The sequence below is a fragment of the Aquarana catesbeiana genome, linkage group LG01, assembly GCF_042186555.1.
Source record: "Aquarana catesbeiana isolate 2022-GZ linkage group LG01, ASM4218655v1, whole genome shotgun sequence".
NCBI lineage: Eukaryota > Metazoa > Chordata > Amphibia > Anura > Ranidae > Aquarana > Aquarana catesbeiana.
The window spans coordinates 106,914,421-106,935,289 of NC_133324.1; the positions used below are offsets into that span (position 1 = coordinate 106,914,421).

The 20,869-nt window shown below is 45.3% G+C and overlaps 2 protein-coding genes across 6 annotated transcripts in view; one reads left to right on the forward strand and one right to left on the reverse strand.

The window, feature by feature from the left end:
- LOC141133291 (granzyme A-like) overlaps positions 1-16,385 on the forward strand; it is a 35,268-nt gene extending 18,883 nt beyond the window's left edge. Inside the window, exons 4-5 of the mRNA XM_073622570.1 lie at positions 11,046-11,309; positions 15,681-16,385. Of these exons, the coding sequence (XP_073478671.1) occupies positions 11,046-11,309; positions 15,681-15,851 (435 nt within the window). The 3' untranslated portion in view covers positions 15,852-16,385. The remainder of the gene's footprint in view (positions 1-11,045; positions 11,310-15,680) is intronic.
- LOC141133271 (uncharacterized) overlaps positions 1-20,869 on the reverse strand; it is a 41,997-nt gene that overhangs the window by 18,494 nt on the left and 2,634 nt on the right. For 2 of the 5 annotated variants that reach the window (XR_012243038.1, XR_012243036.1), the window contains exons 2-3: positions 20,129-20,230; positions 19,067-19,184 (exon numbers count right to left, since the gene is read on the reverse strand). Coding sequence is in view for 1 of the 5 variants with exons in the window: in XM_073622548.1 (XP_073478649.1) it covers positions 18,592-19,184; positions 20,129-20,230 (695 nt within the window). In the remaining 4 variants the exon portion in view is untranslated. Of the gene's footprint in view, positions 1-18,242; positions 19,185-20,095; positions 20,231-20,869 lie in introns of those variants that run through there. The other 3 variants (XM_073622548.1, XR_012243037.1, XR_012243039.1) reach the window with 3 other exon arrangements.

A 20,869-nucleotide genomic window follows, 5' to 3' on the forward strand; every position in this document is an offset into this window, starting at 1 on the left:
GCTGCAAAATCTGTTGTTGCTGCCGGGATCTATTGTTGTTCGGGTCTATTGTTGCTGGGAAGGGTCTATTACTGTTGGCTTCAGGGGATCTACTTTACTACTTTTCTTGTTATTGATACTGAATCATACTTGGTTCTGTATTCTTTAAAAGAGGCGGTACTGGGAGGTGGGTAGGGGGTGGAACCAAGGAATGTTGCTCAGAGGTGGGAAGGGGACGGAGACAAGAAGTGACTCCAAAGGGGGGAGTTCCTGCATGTATTCTCTGAGAAAAAAAAAGCCCTGATACTGTGGGAGGTGCTTTTACTAGGGGGAGAGATGGAATGTATTCCCTGCTTTGAAGGGGCAAAAACTCCACCTCTTTCTGCCTTGTCAGAACTGAGATCCTCTTGTTTACATAGGCAGATCTCAGTTCTGTGTCTCTGTCTGATGATCGGCGGGCAGCGGCGGACATCAAGTACCCGGAAGTGCAGGATCACGTATATACTGTATATGTAATCGAGCACACGACTGCTGCCCTGTAGCAGTATAACAGCTATAGGGTGGATTGCAAGTGGTTATATCAGCTGCTGAAGGTGCTTTAAAAACTGAGGGCTTAATATCACTTTAACTAAATAGAATGAATGCTTTAATATGGGCGTTAAATAAGAACTTTTTTCACTTTGCAGGTTTCTGCAACTGAAGAGGTCCCCCTGTCAGTTTTTCAGGCAGACCTGATTGGACCATCCATTAAGCTCTATGGAGCGTCAGATGTCAAGTTAGATAAGTTAGTTAAGTTAAGTTAGATATTGAATATTGCAATCTTCTCTATCTACTGTAGATTTTAAACAGGAGAAGACTGTCAGAGAGGGGAAAGGGCACATCTGTGCACACAATTTAAATGTCAAGCACACAGAACAGACTTATTGAAAATGTCTTCAAATAGTCGAAGAAAAACCACAACTGTAATAACCAATAAAAAGGGTCCAATGACCTCATGTGTTATATCAAGTATATGCATAAGAATTAGAGAGCCAATTGTGCACTCACCGAGATGCTAAGTTTAAGTTTATTATTATGTTCAAGAACAATGACCAAAAAGGGTGTATATAGGCCTTGGGTTATTCATTGTGTCTAATGGTACCAACATCCTCATTAGGGATGAGCTTCGTGTTCGAGTCGAACCCATGTTCGACTCGAACATCGGCTGTTCGCCCGTTCGCCGAATTGCGAACGATATGGGCCGTTCGCGCTAAATTCGTGTGGCGCGTCACGGCCCATAATTCACTGCGGCATCGCAGTGCATTGCTGGCTGATGATTGGCCAAGCATGCACTATGACCCGCATGCTTGGCCAATCACAGCGCCGTCAGTAGAGAGAGCTGTAATTGGCCAAAGCCAGGGTGGCTTTGGCCAATTATGGCTCAGGGGATTTAGTACACACCCCACACTATATAAGGCCGCCTGCACGGCGGCCCTGTGTAGTGTGTGTTCCGGTGTGCTGAGAGATAGAGAGAGAGAGAGACAGTGTCATTTGATTTGAGTTAGATAGATTAGGCAGAACAGTCAGTCAGTTAGCTGCACTTACAGTGTATTGTGTATATATATGCATCCCAGGTGTTGCATATATATATATACACTGTATTCAGTTTAGCTAGATCCGTTCCTGTTATCTTCTATCTAGACTATTTACATTTAATGCAGTGCGTCCTGCTCACAGGGTTCAGCTAGATCCGTTCCTGCTATTTACATTTAGTGCAGTGCGTCCTGCTCACAGTGTTCAGCTAGATCCGTTCCTGTTATCTTCTAGACTATTTACATTTAGTGCAGTGCGTCCTGCTCACAGTGTTCAGCTAGATCCGTTCCTGCTATTTACATTTAGTGCAGTGCGTCCTGCTCACAGTGTTCAGCTAGATCCGTTCCTGCTATTTACATTTAGTGCAGTGCGTCCTGCTCACAGTGTTCAGCTAGATCCGTTCCTGTTATTTACATTTAGTGCAGTGCGTCCTGCTCACAGTGTTCAGCTAGATCCGTTCCTGCTATTTACATTTAGTGCAGTGCGTCCTGCTCACAGTGTTCAGCTAGATCCGTTCCTGCTATTTACATTTAGTGCAGTGCGTCCTGCTCACAGTGTTCAGCTAGATCCGTTCCTGCCATTTACATTTAGTGCAGTGCGTCCTGCTCACAGTGTTCAGCTAGATCCGTTCCTGTTATCTTCTAGACTATTTACATTTAGTGCAGTGCGTCCTGCTCACAGTGTTCAGCTAGATCCGTTCCTGTTATTTACATTTAGTGCAGTGCGTCCTGCTCACAGTGTTCAGCTAGATCCGTTCCTGCTATTTACATTTAGTGCAGTGCGTCCTGCTCACAGTGTTCAGCTAGAGCCGTTCCTGCTATTTACATTTAGTGCAGTGCGTCCTGCTCACAGTGTTCAGCTAGATCCGTTCCTGTTATCTTCTAGACTATTTACATTTAGTGCAGTGCGTCCTGCTCACAGTGTTCAGCTAGATCCGTTCCTGCTATTTACATTTAGTGCAGTGCGTCCTGCTCACAGTGTTCAGCTAGATCCGTTCCTGTTATCTTCTAGACTATTTACATTTAGTGCAGTGCGTCCTGCTCACAGTGTTCAGCTAGATCCGTTCCTGTTATCTTCTAGACTATTTACATTTAGTGCAGTGCGTCCTGCTCACAGTGTTCAGCTAGATCCGTTCCTGTTATCTTCTAGACTATTTACATTTAGTGCAGTGCGTCCTGCTCACAGTGTTCAGCTAGATCCGTTCCTGTTATCTTCTAGACTATTTACATTTAGTGCAGTGCGTCCTGCTCACAGTGTTCAGCTAGATCCGTTCCTGTTATCTTCCTACTGACAGGCAGGCTTGTCTGGTTACAGTATATAAAGCTACCTGAAGAAAATTACAGGTGTTCTATTTGATCCTATTAGTACCACGGTCAGGCAGCTAGACTATTTACATTTAGTACAGTGCGTCCTGCTCACAGTGTTCAGCTAGATCCGTTCCTGTTATCTTCCTACTGACAGGCAGGCTTGTCTGGTTACAGTATATAAAGCTACCTGAAGAAAATTACAGGTGTTCTATCCCAGCTTAGTGCAGCTACAGGCCATTAGTATGTCTGGAAGGCCAAGAAGGAGAGGCAGACAGTCACAAGCCAATAAGAGAGGGCAAGCAGGCTCTGTGTCTAGTGCTGGTCGTGGAGACGGTGCATCCTCATCAGCACGTGGCCATGGGACACGCTTGGCCTTTTTTTTGGCAGCTGGCCGTGTTGAGCCGCAACATGCAGAAGACTTGGTCGAGTGGATGACCAAGCCGTCCTCATCCTCCTCATCCTCTCTCACCCATGCCCAGGGTGCTTTGTCTGGCAAAGCAGCGGCCTCTTCCCTCAGCTCAATGTCATCAGTGACTCCTTCCCTAGCTCCACCATGTCCTCATGAGGATTCCCTCGAACTGTTTGACCACAGTGTTGGGTACATGCTCCAGGAGGATGCCCAGCGTTTGGAAGGCTCTGATGACGATACTGAGCTCGATGAAGGCAGTAACATGAGCATGGACAGAGGGGGTGCCCAAGAAGGACAGCAATCTGGCAGTCATGCTCCCCCTGCTGCAGCATACTGCCAGGTTTGCTCCAGTGATGAGGAGGGAGGGGATGATGAGGTCACTGACTCAACGTGGGTGCCTGATAGGAGAGAGGAGGAGGAGGAGGAGGAGGAGGAGGAGGCGGCGGCACATCACCAACGAGGCAGGATGCCCTCCAGGGGCCAGCCTAAGGGCAGCACATTGACTGCATCACACCCCAAAGCTCCACATGTGCAGGGCGCTGCAGTCTCTGCGCGTTATTCAAAAAGTTCTTTGGTGTGGGCCTTTTTTGAGACGAGTGCATCAGATCGCACCGCTGCTATTTGCAACATATGTCTCAAGCGTATCTCGCGTGGCCAAAACATCTCCCGCTTGGGTACCACATGCTTGACCAGACATATGTTGACCTGCCATGCAGTTCGTTGGCAAGCGTATCTAAAAGACCCACACCAAAGAACAAAGAGGATCTCTCCTTGCTCCTCATCAGCTGAGATTTCCAACCCCACTAGACCTTCAGTCCTCTCTGAGACCTGCAGTGAGAGGAATGAAGGTGTAGAATTAGGTGTGTCACAGCCAAGTACTTGTGGGCAATCTGCTTTTGGTACACCGACGTCAGATTGTACCAGGCAAATTTCCCTGCCCCAGCTGCTGCACCGCCGAAAGAAGTTTGCTCCCAGCCATCCACATGCCCAGCGGTTGAATGCTAGCTTGGCAAAATTGCTAGCACTTCAACTGCTGCCTTTTCAGTTGGTAGACTCTGCCCCCTTCCGTGAGTTTGTGGAATGTGCTGTTCCTCAGTGGCAGGTACCCAAACGCCACTTTTCTCACGGAAGGCGATTCCGGCTCTCTACCGGCATGTGGAAGGCAATGTCCATGCCTCGCTGGACAGGGCGGTCAGCGGTAAGGTGCATATTACCGCTGACTCATGGTCCAGCAGGCATGGACAGGGACGTTACCTAAGTTTCACGGTGCATTGGGTGACTCTGCTGGCAGCTGGGAAGGATGCAGGACAAGGTGCAGTAGTGTTGGAGGTTGTTCCGCCACCACGCCTCCAAAATGCTGATTGTGACACACCTCTCTCCTCCACCCCCTCCTCTTCTTCTTCCTCCATGGCCTCTTCCTCGGAACCAGCGGTGCTCCGTAGGCGTTCAAGGGGCTACGCAAGTACGCAGGCCAAAAGATGCCATGCGGTGCTTGAGCTGGTGTGCTTGGGGGACAGGAGCCACACTGGGGCAGAGGTTCTGTCAGCTCTGCAGGGGCAGGTTCAGAGGTGGTTGACGCCACGCCAACTTAAGGCAGGAATGGTGGTTTGCGACAATGGCACCAACCTCCTCTCTGCCCTCCGACAGGGACAAATGACCCATGTGCCCTGTTTGGCTCACGTCCTTAACTTGGTGGTGCAGCGGTTCTTGGGCAGGTACCCGGGCTTACAGGATGTCCTGAGGCAGGCCAGGAAAGTCTGTGTGCATTTCCGCCGGTCATATAATGCCAGTGCTCGGCTGACGGACCTCCAAAAGGAGTTTAACCTGCCCAAGAACCGCCTAATCTGTGACATGCCCACCAGGTGGAACTCAACGTTGGCCATGCTGCAGCGGCTGCACACGCAGCAGAGGGCCATCAATGAGTACCTGTGCGACTATGGCACCAGGACAGGGTCAGGGGAGCTTGGTTTTTTTTCCCCACGCCAGTGGGCCATGATCAGGGATGCATGCACTGTCCTGTCACCATTTGAGGAGGCCACGAGGATGGTGAGCAGTGACAGTGCATGCATCAGTGACACTGTCCCCCTTGTCCACCTGTTGGAGCACACGCTGCGTGGAATAATGGACAGGGCACTTGAGGCAGAACAGAGGCAGGAAGAGGAGGACTTCCTTAGCTCTCAAGGCCCCCTTTATCCAGACAGTGTTCCTGCGTGCCCGCCGATCACACAGGAAGAGGACGAGGAGGAAGAGGAGGAGGAGGAAGATTGTGTCAGTATGGAGGTGGAGCCTGGCACTCAGCATCAGCAGCAGTCTTTAAGGGATCAGTCCCAAGAAACACATGGACTTGTACGTGGCTGGGAGGAGGTGGCTGCGGACCATGTCGTTCTTAGTGACCCAGAGGACTCCGGACCGAATGCCTCAGCAAACCTACGCTGCATGGCCTCCCTGATCCTGCAAAGCCTGCGTAAGGATCCTCGTATTCGTGGTATCAAGGAGAAGGACCAATACTGGCTGGCAACCCTCCTTGATCCACGTTACAAGGGTAAGGTTGCGGACCTTATCTTGCCATCGCAGAGGGAGCAGAGGATGAAACATCTTCGGGAGGCCTTGCAGAAAGGTCTGTGCAACGCGTTCCCAGAGACTGGGAGGTTACAAACTCCTGTTTCTGGACAACGTGTTGCTGAGGCTTCGGTCAGTCAAAGAAGGAGCGGTGGAGAAGGTGGCCGTCTGACCGATGCGTTCAGACAATTTTTTGGTCCGCAGCCCCAAGGTATGATCGGTTCCAGCAACCATCGCCAGCGTCTGTTTTACATGGTGCAGGAATACCTAGGGGCAAGATCAGACTTGGACACCTTTCCCACCGAAAATCCTCTGGGTTACTGGGTCTTGAGGATGGATCACTGGCCAGAGCTTGCACAGTATGCAATTGAGCTACTGGCCTGTCCTGCATCCAGCGTTCTTTCGGAACGCACATTCAGTGCTGCTGGAGGCGTGGTAACCGATCACAGGGTGCGTCTGTCCACCGACTCGGTCGATCGGCTGACCTTCATAAAAATGAATGAGTCTTGGATCACCACCAGCTACCAAGCACCTGATGCTGATGTAACCGAATAATTTTTTTTGAAATCTCAGATCCCTTCAAAGACTGCCTATGCTGATGCTGAGTGACTATCCCTGAGTAATTATCCTCTTCCTCCTCAATCATCACGCTGATAGCTTGTAAGAACAGTTTTGGTTCTGGGCGCCACCACCAGTGCCTAAGGCACAATTTTTCAGCCCCTGTTTAACAGGGGCGTGTAATTACAATTTTTGATGTAATACTTTGCAGCAGGGCTCGTTCCTGCATTCCAACTAGAGTGTCTGTGAGGGGTTGCAGTGTTGTGGCACCAGCACCAGTGCCTAAGGCCCAATTTTTCTGCCCCTGTCTAACAGGGGCGTGTAATTACAATTTTTGATGCAATACTTTGCAGCAGGGCTTGTTCCTGCGTTCCAACTAGAGTGTCTGTGAGGGGTTGCAGTGTTGTGGCACCAGCACCAGTGCCTAAGGCCCAATTTTTCTGCCCCTGTCTAACAGGGGCGTGTAATTACAATTTTTGATGCAATACTTTGCAGCAGGGCTCGTTCCTGCGTTCCAACTAGAGTGTCTGTGAGGGGTTGCAGTGTTGTGGCACCAGCACCAGTGCCTAAGGCCCAATTTTTCAGCCCCTGTCTAACAGGGGCGTGTAATTACAATTTTTGAAGCAATACTTTGCAGCAGGGCTCGTTCCTGCGTTCCAACTAGAGTGTCTGTGAGGGGTTGCAGTGTTGTGGCACCAGCACCAGTGCCTAAGGCCTAATTTTTCAGCTCCTGTTCAACAGGGGCATGTAATTACAATTCTTGATCTAATATTTCACAGCAGGGCCCTGTGAGGGCTTACAGTGTTGTGGCCACAGCAACACCTAAGGCCCAAATTTCTGCTGAGTATATAGGGCAGGACCCTACTTTCAAACATCTAACTTACAAACGACTCCTACTTGCAAACGGAAGGAGACAACAGGAAGTGAGATGAAATCTACCCCTAGGAAGGGAAATTCTCTCCTGTAAGAGTTAATATGGGAAAACAATTTCTCCTTTCCACTGATGCTTTCCAATCCTTGTTCCACAAAAAAACCCAAATTTTCAAAAAACATTTTTCATTGGGACAAAAAAGTGAGGTGAAATCTTCTGAAGAGGAGGAAAGACAGCAAAACAAATGTCACAGGGGTGATAACCCTTCCCTATGTTTTCCAAAAAGCTTAGAAAAGATTTTTTGGCTGGAGCTAAACACGTTAAAAATGTTCAAAATTACAAACAGATTCTACTTAACAACAAACCTACAGTCCCTGTCTTGTTTGCACCGCCTGTATACTGCTGTTCAGAGTATATAGGGCCTGGTGGCCCCACACCTTTCCTTATTTTAATTTGGGTGCGGGGTTCCCCTTAATATCCATACAAGACCCAAAGGGCCTGGTAATGGACTGGGGGGTACCCATGCCGTTTGTCTCACTGATTTTCATCCATATTGCCATGACCTGACATGACATTAAACCCGCAAGCAGTTTTAAATGAGATTTTTTCCTTTAAAAATGACATTTGGTGCAGGGACTGTTCTAAACATGGGAAACACGCGTCACTTTACAGGCATACTATAGACACCCCCCAGGTACGATATTTAAAGGAATATTTCACTTTTTTTTTTTTACTTTAAGCATCATTAAAATCACTGCTCCCGAAAAAACGGCCGTTTTTAAAAGTTTTTTTTGCATTGATACATGTCCCCTGGAGTAGGACCCGGGTCCCCAAACCCTTTTTAGGACAATACCATGCAAATTAGCCTTTAAAATGAGCACTTTTGATTTCGAACGTTCGAGTCCCATAGACGTCAATGGGGTTCTAACGTTCGTGCCAACTTTCGGTCCGTTCGCGGGTTCTGGTGCGAACTGAACCGGGGGGTGTTCGGCTCATCCCTAATCCTCATTATAAAAATATACTGTATATAGGAGAAAAAGAGTAAGGGATTTTAAAAGTGTTACTAAACCCGCAACCGTAAAACCAATCTGTATTTGCAGTAAAGCATGCTTGTTTTACTCACTATGGAACCTAAGAGGCTAATCTCGCGCATAGTGTAAAAAGCCTGTCTTCTCTGATCCTCCCCTTCTTCCACAATCCTCAATCCATCTCCTGATAATACAGAACCTTGGGGGCACTCTGCACATGCTTAGTTTGGTATGTATTGCTAGAGAGTTTTTCTTTCTTTCTTTGGAGGGTGTATGGGATCGGCATGTTATCAGCACTGTCCAGACAGAGGTTCAGGGGTCCTGCAGCCTCATAGAACAGTTAGAGGAGAATGAAAACTCCTCCTACAAGCTGTAACCAGACACTGTTAGAAGTCACAAGACTGCTATATACTGCTGATGAGAAAAGGTATTTAGCAGTTGATATTTACTAAAATAATTGTCCATGTTCTGTGTACTGTTTATTTAGACAGTCATAAAAGACTAAATAATTGAGCTCAATATAGTAAGACTCACACATTGTTAAATACTAACCTTCTATGCTCACATTCCCCATGTTGCCTGCCTATTATTCTAAATAATGACAACACTGTCTTCTACAGGTCCATTTATAGCATAATTGCAATTTTTTGTATAAAGTCGATTTCCGGGATAACTATTTGGAGCTCATTACACTTTCTTGATACATAGACCTTTGGGGTAGTGTTCTCCTGAGTTCCCTGGGAGTGCCTCCTCTTATTTCTGCCTTGTTAATTCTGATCTCCACATGATGGCATATGGATGGGTTTTATTGTGTTTATTGATTACACACCATTAACTCCTGAAGAAGTTGGAAATCAATGAAACGTGTAGTCAATTGATTATCTCTCCCCAATAATGTTGCCATTAAGCTATATATGGATTCTAATACTGTATTAGAATAAAGTGTTCTCATTATTTAGAAAAATAGACAGACAACATGGGGATTATGAGCATGGTTATGTAATCTTTTACTATGTGTGATTATTGTTGTATCAGGCATGATTATGTGCTATTTTACAAAACTAAATATTTGTATTATACTGTATGCACTTTGGCTATTTCTGGTACCTTAAAAATCCCTTACTCTTTTTCTCCTATATATATTGCGCACGAGTATGTCTAGGATAGTTGAAAGGAGATTTTATTAATGTTATCAACATGGCATTGTTTATTTATTTATTACATACATTTATATAGTGCCAACAGTTTATGCAGTGCTTTACATATATATTGTACATTCACATCAGTCCCTGGCCTCAGGAGCTTACAATCCAGTGCCCCTAGGACCAATATAAACAAGAGACACAGAACCTACAAGCATTTTTTTGGAGTGTGGGAAGAAACCCTCACAAGTATAGGAACAACATGCAAACTGAATGCAGGTAGTGCAGTGGTTGGGATGCAAACTGATGATCCTTGTGCTTTAAGGCAGAAGTACTAAGCCACGGCACTTCCCTATAAACAAAGCCTTTGTTTTACTGTGTGGTTAGGGTTACTGCTGGATTTAAGGTGTATTTGGAAATTTTTAGAAAGTCAGCTCCTATCCCAATATTGATTAGTGGCTTCAAATCAACAATAACTTCTGCAGTAGGAACAGAAGCAAAAAAATACACCCACCATCATTCCAAATACCTGTTCTGTTTATTCCGTGCCTTTTTTTTATAACCATGCTTACGTAGGTATCAGAATAATATGACAATTGTACTTAAACACATACACTTGTATTTACTTAAAGCAGTTGTATACCCGCACATTAAAAAAAAAAAAGAGAAAAAAAAAAACCCTGCAAGGCAAAGGCATAATGAGCTAGTATAACTAGCACATACTAGCTCATTATGAAATGCTTAACTCAGAACAAAGCCCCCGTTTCGGAGCCCGGTCCACGCCGAGGGAGCTGACACCTTGCCCTCGGCGCGTCTTCCAAGTTCGCGGCTCTGGCGCTGTGAGTGGACGAGCCGGGATGACATCACTCCTGGGCATTCGCACGGGAGTTTTCATCCCGGCAAGGTCCAGCAGCGTCTGCCGGACCTTCAGCCGGCATTCAGAGAGCATGCGCCGCTGACGTCAGTGGCTGTATGCAAAGGGAATATCTCCTAAACCGTACAGGTTTAGGAGATATTAATTTTACCTACAGGTAAGCCTTATTATATGCTTATCTGTAGGTAAAAATGTCAAATTTGGGTATACAACCACTTTAAGCTAACAAGGGGTGTAACTGAAGCAGTACATAGGCAGGCTAGTTTCTTATTAGGGTCTAAGGAATGCAAATACCTGATAGAATAGTATGATCATGTGCAATACATTATTAGTGCCGTGTGCAGAATATGAGTGCAGTGTGCAAAACATAAGTAAAGCATACAAAATGGAGTACAGTTTAATACAGAATTGAATATTTCTTTCACAAGGGTTAGGGTTGTTTAACGCAAGAACAGGTCAAAGATAATTTAAAGGACATTCTCCAACTCATTGGAGCCTGTTAAAATCCACCGCACTCCTACAAATTTGCCTTCTCTATTTACTCTGCTGTATTTCACCAAATTGGAGACATTTTGGCAAAATGACCCAATTTTTGCCAATATTTTGGCAAAGGGAACTCTCCCAATATTGTTCATCTCTAAATATGATTTATGTTTGCTTCTCATGATCATTTTCCACTTAGATGAGACATCAGAATTTAATTATCTGAAAAAAAAAATGAATGTGGCTTTCCAAATCTCTTTCAGCTGTCTCGCAAAGCAAAACGTAACAAAGCTGTGAAGATTCTGCCATTACCAAAGAAATTTAATGATGTCAAAGATGGGACTTTGTGTAACACAGCAGGGTGGGGTACAACCCAAAAAAATAACACGCAACTGTCAGACAAGCTGTTGGAAGTCTGCCTTCCAGCATTAAGCAGAGAGAAATGTGCTGCAATGTGGCAACCTTACCAAATCACCCCAAACATGATGTGCACCCTTGATGCGAGTGGAAAGAAAGATGCATGCGGTGTAAGTATGGAATAGATATTGTCATTTAAGATAAGTTTTCCAAGTTGGGATGAAGGACAAGTTCCGGGCAATGTAGGCTCCATCCTAAACTCTAGCTGTTTGAGACTTTTTAATTAAATAGCCTGTTTGTTGACCTCCAGCTGTGCAGGAAGTCATTCATTAGTAGCACTAGTACTACCTCCATCAACGAACGACGGCTTCCTGCTCAGCACTGTAGATTCTAAAATGCTGGTGGTTGCCCTATTCCTAGCAACTATTTTACATCCCATCCCCATTCAGCTGAATGTTAACAGTAGGGCTGGGGATGTTGGCTGACATCATTAACCATATATAGAGACATGTGGCCATATTTGGTCAGTGATGTCAGCTAACATCACCAAATCCTTTGTTTACATTCAGTTGCTGGCTGGGTAATCTCCTGGATAGAAGTGAATGGGGCCAGGGATGTGGGGAGAATTCTTGTCCTCATCAGTGCGGGGACAGGGTGCTTTGCCTGGGAACTCCCTTGAAATGGTTTAAGAAGAGAGCACATTGCTTGCTGCCCCCCCCCCCCTTTCCTGGCCAGCAAGGCTGGATGCTTGGATAAAGGTCTGGTATGGATTTGGGGGGTCCCTATGGTGTTAGTTTTTTAGGCGGGGTCCCCCTTACAATTCATACCAGACCCTTATCCTGGATAGATGTTGAAAGGAATCTCCTGTGGGTGGTTTACAACACAATTTAAGTGTCTGTCTTTATATATTAATCAGCAATTTAAATGGCTTTTGTTATTTTGTAAATGTCACTTTTGCTTTAATATATTATACAGGTGTGCCATTTCACAGGCAGCTTTAGGCCCCTTTCACACAGGCTGCCCGAACCTGAAAAACGGACAGGTGGACCTGATCGGACCATCCATTTGCCCCTATGGATCGGCAGAAGTCCTCTGACATCTGCTGATATCCGATCTGCCCAAATCCAGACCGATGGTGGTCCTATTTGCTATCCATCTGGTGGATTGGATGGGATCGGATGAAAACAGACAGGTGGTCTGTTTTCATCTTATCTCCCCATAAAGGAGACAGCGGAGACAGACCTGTCACCCGGCTGCTCAGCGGGGATCAACAGAGCAAGCCCCTCTGAGCAAGTGGAGTACGTCAAACGGATCCGCCCCGTGTGAAAGGGGCCTTGGAGTATTCCCCAAGCTTGTTTTTTGAAATAATTGTGCATTTTTAATATTACCTTTTAAGCCTATATAAAAATGCTGCTCCTTGTTGAACAGCATTTTTAAAAAAAATGGTGTCAGTGCTTAATGGTATATAGCTGCTAGCAATTAGTGTGGATATACAAAACACTGTGATAACAATAACAAAGAAAAATTGCAGCGCTCAGCACAATATCAACAAACACAAAACACCTGAAGTGTTATGAAAGTGAGTCCAACATTGAACCTATTCAAAAGAATCAAACATAGAATAGTTCTTATGAAGAAATATCAAGTGATATGATTCAGGTGATCTACTCCTCTAGTGCTTCAATCACCCAGCGCGACCTCCACCAATGTCAGAAAAAAGCACTCACCAGATATAGTTGCTGGCTAATGAATAGAACAGCCAAAACGCATATGATAAGATCCTGGTCATCAGAGGTATGTAGTCATCATAAGCTCACATTTATCCCCTCTATCCAGATCACAGGACCCTCTTCAGAGCGTATCCAAGTGTATGGATCATGACCAGAAAGTTTTAATTCTCGTTGGTACATGTTTTCCGGATCAGCTCCCAAACCATTTGTTTGACAATCCCATCCCTATTAGCCAGTGGCGGCCTGTCCATTGGGGGAGCATGAGCGCCGCCACCCCCCCATCCATGTGTCTGGCCCCCAAAACTACAATTAGGGTGCCGGACCATGAATTCCAATGGGGCGTGTTTTTTTTTTTTAAGCACGTGATTAGAGTCAGAGACTCTAATAGGCTTCAATAAAGGGTAGGCTCGGGGCGCAGAGCACTGTGTTCCAAGCCCACCCAATTGTGTGAGAATAGCGAATTAATATTCGCTATTCTCACACTAATCCTCCTCCCGGCCAATCAAGAAGCAGATTGTGAGATCGGTCACCCAATTGGCTGAAAGGACAGGCGATCCTATTGGATGCCTAGCGCCTAGGAGGAGGAGATCGGAAGCTGCCATGCTGGACGAGAGGACACAGGAGCCAATGCCCGCAGCCCGCCACCTGCCACCCACCATCTAGATGGGGTAAGTACCAGACCAACCAGCAGACAGCGAGTGGGCGGGGAGTGCCACCGGCTGCCTGGGGGGGCGTAGTTGTTTGAGGTTGTCTGTGTTCCAGCAGCCCCCCAGAGGTCCCTTTTTTCTTACCTGAACCTGATCGTTCCCGTGAGGACAACGAGCCCAGCAGCTCCAGCCGCTGTCTCGGGTCCTCTTTGGACAGATTGATAGCAGCAGGAGCCATTGGCTCCCATTGCTATCAATTAAATTCAAGGACATGGTAGCCGGGGGCAGGGCTGAGTCCTGCTGTCTATGTCAATAGATGCAGCAGCAGGACTCGAGAGCGTGCCCGCACGAGTGCCCCCATGGAAAGCAGCTCTCTGTGGGGGCACTTGATGAGGAGAAGGAGCCAAGAGTGACGCCGGTGGACCCCAGAAAAGGAGGATTGGGGTTGATTTGTGTAAAACCCTTGCCCAGAGCAGGTAAGTATAACATGCTTTTTATTTAAAAAAAAACCAAACCTTTACACTCACTTTAAAAATGGGCTTCATTCATTCTAAACTCAGGTATATTCGGTTTATCATTATTCCCAAGCAACCAACAATAACATGACAATGAATATGTTGGGTTATGAAGGTTAACAAAACATACTAAGCTCAAACCATTTTCATTTTAATACAAACGGTGTAAAAAAAACGTAAATGGGGCATCTAACAATTTATCCTCACAGTAGGGAGAAGTCTTGCCTGATCTCATCATTTACAGTTCATGGATTGCTCTTGCCTGGAATAGCCATTCCACTGACATTTGCCATCGATGAATTATCATATCCAGAGTTCCAAATATAATTTATTGTAAATAAAGGTAAAAATCTAAAATAAATGTAACAGGTAATTCACTTAAACTGGTCATACACTGAACAAAATTCAACCTAGCAGCAGTCAGAATACAATATCCCAGTAGTGGGGATTCCTCTATACACCTCATTTGTGTGAATGGAGGAATCTATTAATTTTTTTTTCCATTAAGCCCACTGGCTGAATAAAAAAACACTGTGTATGGCCAGATTTATACTCAGAGACTGAATAAGTCAGATTAGGTCCCTAGACAAGGTAGCAGCCTCGCCCCCCCCCCCCCTTTCCATATCCCTTTGATTGACAGTGATAAGGTTTGCAATAGCACCAACTGCTTACAAGTGTATTGTCTCTTGTGAAGTGGCAGTAGGTTTGCCACCTTTTCTTCAAGCCAAACCCGGACACTTTAGAGGCACATAGAACATTTATTTTTCTGTAGTATACACTACAGGATTATGAAAGACCAAGGACACCTTTAGGTGCCCCAAGGAGAGTAGTAACTATGTGCGCTATGGCAAACAGTGGGAGTGGACAAACAGCTCTTGCTGACATCATTGGCCCGTCCCCAGTGATGCCGAACCCATAGCTCCCAACTGTCCCTGATTTCAAGGGACTGTCCCTGATATGGAACAAAGTCCCTCTGTCCCTCTTTTTGGTCTGATCTACACAGTTGTATATAAAATGCACTTTTTATCTTTCAAAAAGTCTTTCCCAGTGCTAAACCTTTTATCTAATTTCTAAATTGCTGCATTTGTAAATTTGAAAAGCCAATATAAAGGAATAGTAGTGGTTAAAAAAAGCATGGGTGGATTTAACCAATCATTTTTCTGTGTAATTCTCCTTTAAGGGGGCAGGGCAGGTGCATGGCCTGGGGTGTGTCCTATGCCTACATACTTTTACTAATAGGTGTCACTCATTCCCATCTCCCAAAAAGTTGGAGGTATGAAAACCTGCCCCCAGACAGACGCTGCAGCTCCCGGACAGGAACAGATTTGTGTGTGTCTAACCCACAGCCCAGTCTGAATAATGTGTCAGGCAGACTAAAACCCGGACACATGATTCAAAACCCGAATTGTCCGGGTGAATCCTGGACAGGTGGCAACCCTAAGTGGCAGACAAGTTCACAGCTTTGATCAACAGTGTGCTATCTCCCTGGCAGGAGCATGTAGTTTGTGGCTGGGCCCCTGCACATCCACCAGGCTCTAAGCTCCTGCCATCCTTGCCTTGTGGATGATCTGGCTCTGCGTAGCCACTGGTCATCATGTCTGCCTAGTCTAGTAGTTTTTGTTTATATTATTTTGTTTTATATATTTCAGGGTGATTCTGGAGGACCTTTAATATGCGAGAAAATGTTTCGGGGAATTGTTTCTTTTGGTCCAGTGACATGTGCAAACCCTGAACGACCAGGTGTCTACACATTCCTCACCAAAGACTATATCAAATGGATTAAAAACGAAATAAATAAGAAAACAAATGCTATTAACTAGCCCTTGTGTGCTTTTATATCTAAAAATACTGCTAGTTCCTCTTTTCTGAACCTCTTCCTCATAGCTCATTTTCCCCCTCTGCTTACTATAATATAATACCCCTTTTCCAATCTTACCTGTTTTCAAAATTCTTAAAATTTCCTTAATTTGAAATAGGGATCTCTAGCATTCAGGGTTCCTATATATTATATATTAGCAAACAGCAGATGCATAATTCTTTCTATTATCCTGATCCCACCACATACTCAAGATGACTCTTTATACTATGAACACAAATTATGGTTATTTTTGTTGTTTCATCATTGGTTATTTTATATGACTCTGTACTTGCTTTGTTTGTAATTTGTGGAATGTTGACATTTTACTGCCTTTACATTGTATCTCTGCCACTTTGGAGCTTTTTCATTTACAATTACTGATAGTAATGTTAGATGTATCCAGGTGTAAATAAAACAGGTGGAGAGAAATGTGTCCATTTAATCAAAGCAACCAATTCTCATGCTGGCTTGACAATAAAGTTTTACCTTATAGTCATCCTCTTTTTGTTTATTGTTTTCTTAATAACCTGCCTATTTACTAAGCTAAAAAAGCAACATACATAGCTAAACAATATATAGCAAGCTATTAGAATTCATCTTACACCTTACACATGTCTGATTATCGTTAACTGAAATTCATTTTGTTGCCATACAAATACAGTAGTACCTTGGATTACGAGCATAATACCTTGCAGAAGCATATTTGTAATCCAAAGCACTTGTATATCAAAGCGAGTTTCCTCATAGGAATTAATGGAAACTCGGATAATTAGATCCAGTTTCACTGCTATTGTATGGAGTGCCGCATGTGGTCAGAGGTGGGGGGGCACCGGAGATACTCGGAAACGCTCAGAGACCACTTGGCGGCGCTCAGAGGCGCTCGGAGACGCTCTGAGACACTCGAGAACGGAGTGTTTCCGAGCGTCACCGGCCTCCCCGCACCTCTGGCCACATGCGGTACTGCACACCCGGAGGCTTGAATTCTGCTCGTCTTGGGAGACAACGCTTGCAAACACGAGTCAGGATTTAAAAAAAAAAAAACTCGTATTGCAAAGCGCTCGTAAACCACTTCACTTGCAATCCGAGGTTTTACTGTATAGCAAAAAGGGGAATTCTACCTTATTGGAACCCAGCAGTCAGGAGTGGGAGCATTGATCTGTAAAGGGGCTGTAATGGTAATGATCTCTATCAGTCTCATGTAACGTGTCTTTGTTATCTTTACTGTCTCCTACAACATGTCCTAACCACACCTGTAGTATGTCCAGTCTCTCACAGTCTCCTTTATTAAGTCTGCATTCTCTGAAAGTTTTCCAAAGCACTGCATATACTAAATACTGGATTGATTTAATAAAATTGGAGAGTGCAAAATCTGCTATGCATAGAAATCAATCAGCTTCCAGGTTTTTGTCAAGGCCTTATTGAACAAGCTGAAGTTAGAAGCTGATTGGCTACCATGCACAGCTGCACCAGATTTTGCACTCTCCAATTTTAGTAAATCAACCCTTATGTGTGGCCCTTTTGTGATGTCAGAGGTGACAGTTAAAGCCCCCTATACCTCAACCACTAGCTTACAGTATCCAATTCCTTTGCCTATGCAGGGAAAAGAAACAGGGTCATTTTACTCCCCATCAGCATGTAGTCCTCTTTCCTAACTGCTGCTCCATTTTGCTTGGCCAATGGAACTGATTGCATTCAGTAGTAGCTGCATGGGCGTGCGCAGGCTGTTGCATTAGCTTAAACACACATGCGTGTGTGTGCGTATATATATATATATATATATATATATATCTATATATATAGATATATACATATATCTATATATATAGATATATGTATATATCTATATATATATATACTTTTTTTTTATACATTTACATGCCACAGATTCAATTACACCCTCTGTTGCTTTTAGTAAGTGTAGTACCCACTGAGAGTGACAAATTCCAATGAAGCTGCAAGATCTCACTACCTCTCAAATGCACATGTGAATGAGCCCCTACAGTACATATTCCTGCATGTCAATGGTGAAGGGCAGCTCAAACAAAATGTCATGCCTTTTGCTGGACTACGAATAAACAGCAGGTGTACATCCCTGATCACAAAGTTGTCTCACAAAAATTGCAAAGATTTAGCATTTCTACTCACATGTATATATTTTTTTTACAGTACAGTACAGACTTGCTTGACACTGTAGGGGTATAAGCCCAGTCTCCTACCATTTTACATTATCCCACATTACCCTCCCTCCAAAAACATATAAATGACTCGAACTAGTTTTTGGAGTAAATGGCCTCACGGCCTTAAATTTCTTTATTAAATATAAAATACCATAAATATATACATAAATAACCGTAACTTTTAATAATACTTTATTGTGAAACTATACGTAAACAACTGTCACCATGGTCACTGTAAACAATTCTTTCCTTGAACCTACCAGTCGGGAACCCCTGACTCGGCAGTACCCTAACTTCCGGTGACCGAAACCATTTTACCTCCTCCAAGCCCTACATAGCCTGAAAGTACACCACTTCAATCCCAACCTTCATGGATGGGTACCATCAACAACTCCCCATCCAATGGATGGGTACCATAACCAACCCCCATCCCCTGGATGGGTACAACATGTTTCATACATGTAACTAGAGCAATCCTATTAAAGGAAACCAAACAAACTGCCACAGCACGAAAGGGGTAACCCCTTACCCTTGAGCGCACCTCCACACCCTCAGGCCTCTCTGAATCCCTTCCTGCACACCCAGGGCCCACAGATCAGTCCCCAGCTCATTCAAATGTACCCCGTCACTCCGTAGATATCTCCAAGTATCTATTTCTAGCTCTCTATGCCTGATGGCTAAGCCCCCATTCTTCACAAAGAATCTACTCACTTCTTTATTCACTTTGATCCTTGCTCTGTTCACCTTCTTTGCTGACCATGCCCAACGCCATGACAACCTGCCCACCATGTCAGACCAGACTAATACCATATTAGGGTATGCCGCTTTTAGACGTAAAAAATCACATTTAATGTCTCTAATAAGGTCCCTCATGCATCTGGCTCCCATGTCATTCCCACCTACGTGCAGAAGTAGTACATCAGGGGCTCTATCAAATCTGGCAAATCTATGTACCTCCCCTAACACCCTGTTCCATCTCATACCCGGGACCCCAATCCACCTGACGAGTGCTTCTTGCCTGGGGATCCTTAATTGTCTGCCGTTCGGCCGAACGTCGGCTCTCTTTGCCCCCCAAAAAACGTACGAGTGGCCGAGTATCCATACCAGGCCCACTTCACCTGTAAACAAGAAGAACAATACGAAAAAACGCCAATGAACATACAGTATCCACCAACATGCCCTTTAACTTAACCAACTATACTTACAACCACTGTGGTCGGATGTACAATTTAAATCTATCCGAATCCCACCTTCCAATCCGTCGAATGACGTCTTGGCTCAAACCTGCCCTAGCCGCCTCTGTGGCCGCCCCAATCCTGAAGGAATGGGAAGAAAATTGTAGCGGGTCGCACCCCACCCTGACCACGCATTTTTTAAAAACCACTACAAACTGGAATTTCGATAAAAACCCGCAATCCTCATGTATTAACAGGGGCCCTTCAAACTCTGATCTAATCTCCAAAAAGGATTGTACGACAGTCACCGGGCAGATACTTACCTCATCAATCCTGCCAACCTCCAAGTACCTGCCTTTGCCAGCCTGATCAGTCTTAGACCTTCTGATCCACACTCTAATCGACTCATGCCACAACTCCAAATCTCCCACCATGAGGCCCCCTGGTATTGTCTTAGATGGGCTGACCAACTCGCTGATGCGCAGTGCCCCAAAAAATGCCAAAGCGAAAGCTGCCCGAAATAACTTGTGTTCGTAAACGGATATACATACCCTTTCCAAACAACTAAACATCCTTCTCAACATGTCAAACGATACCGGTCGCCTCCCATCCCTGCTTTTGTGTGACTTCCTATACCCCTTGACAGCCTGTCTTACCCAAAACTCCTTGGTGTAATCGCATATCCCTTGCCATTTGAAAAGAAAGGTCAAACCTGCCAACTCGCGGTCTATGGCAGCTGCCGAGATACCCTTCTCAAAACCCTGAACGATGAAATACAGAACAGCATGTCCGACTGTCGGATCATCTGCGGCTACACCCAGTTCGTTTAAACAAGTAAACCAGGCTCTCCATACCTTAGAGTAGGCATTCCACGTAGCCATACTCACGGATTGCCGAATCCACTTTGCTGCGATTCCAAAGCAATGTTCCACATCCAGATGGGACAGGCGATCCCTTGTTGTTCCGCCTCTGGCGCCAACGTCCGGAACCTGTCCCACTGAAAACGAGACAAAGCGTCAGCCAAAGTGTTGTCAACCCCGGGTAAGTGTACAGCATAAACAAATGCGTTCACTTGCAAACAGCGAAGCACCAAGTGTCTTAACAACCTGACCACTGGCACTGATGCCGCCGTCAGCCGGTTAACCACTTGGACCACTCCCAGATTGTCACAATTGAAGCGTACTTTTTGGTTCCTGAAGGATTCTCCCCACAGTTCCAAAGCCACCACAATAGGGAATAGTTCCAATAAAACAAGGTTCTTCAAGAACCCTGCCTCCTGCCATGCCTCCGGCCATCTGGCCGCGCACCATTGACCTTTGCAGAAAGCCCCAAACCCTGTGGAGCCGGCCGCATCAGTGAATAGCTCCAGGTCACAGTTGCTAACGGGACCCGACATCCAAAGAGCCCTTCCATTGAAAGACTCTAAGAAAACCTGCCATACACGCAAATCTTCTCTATGTTCCCGAGTAAGACTGACGAAATGTGTTGGCGCCCTGATCCCAGCTGTAGCAGCCGCCAAACGCCTGCAAAAAACCCTGCCCATCGGCATGATTCGGCAAGCAAAGTTCAGCTTTCCAAGTAACGATTGAAGTTTTCTCAGCTGTATTTTTCTAAGCCCTCTGGTCCCA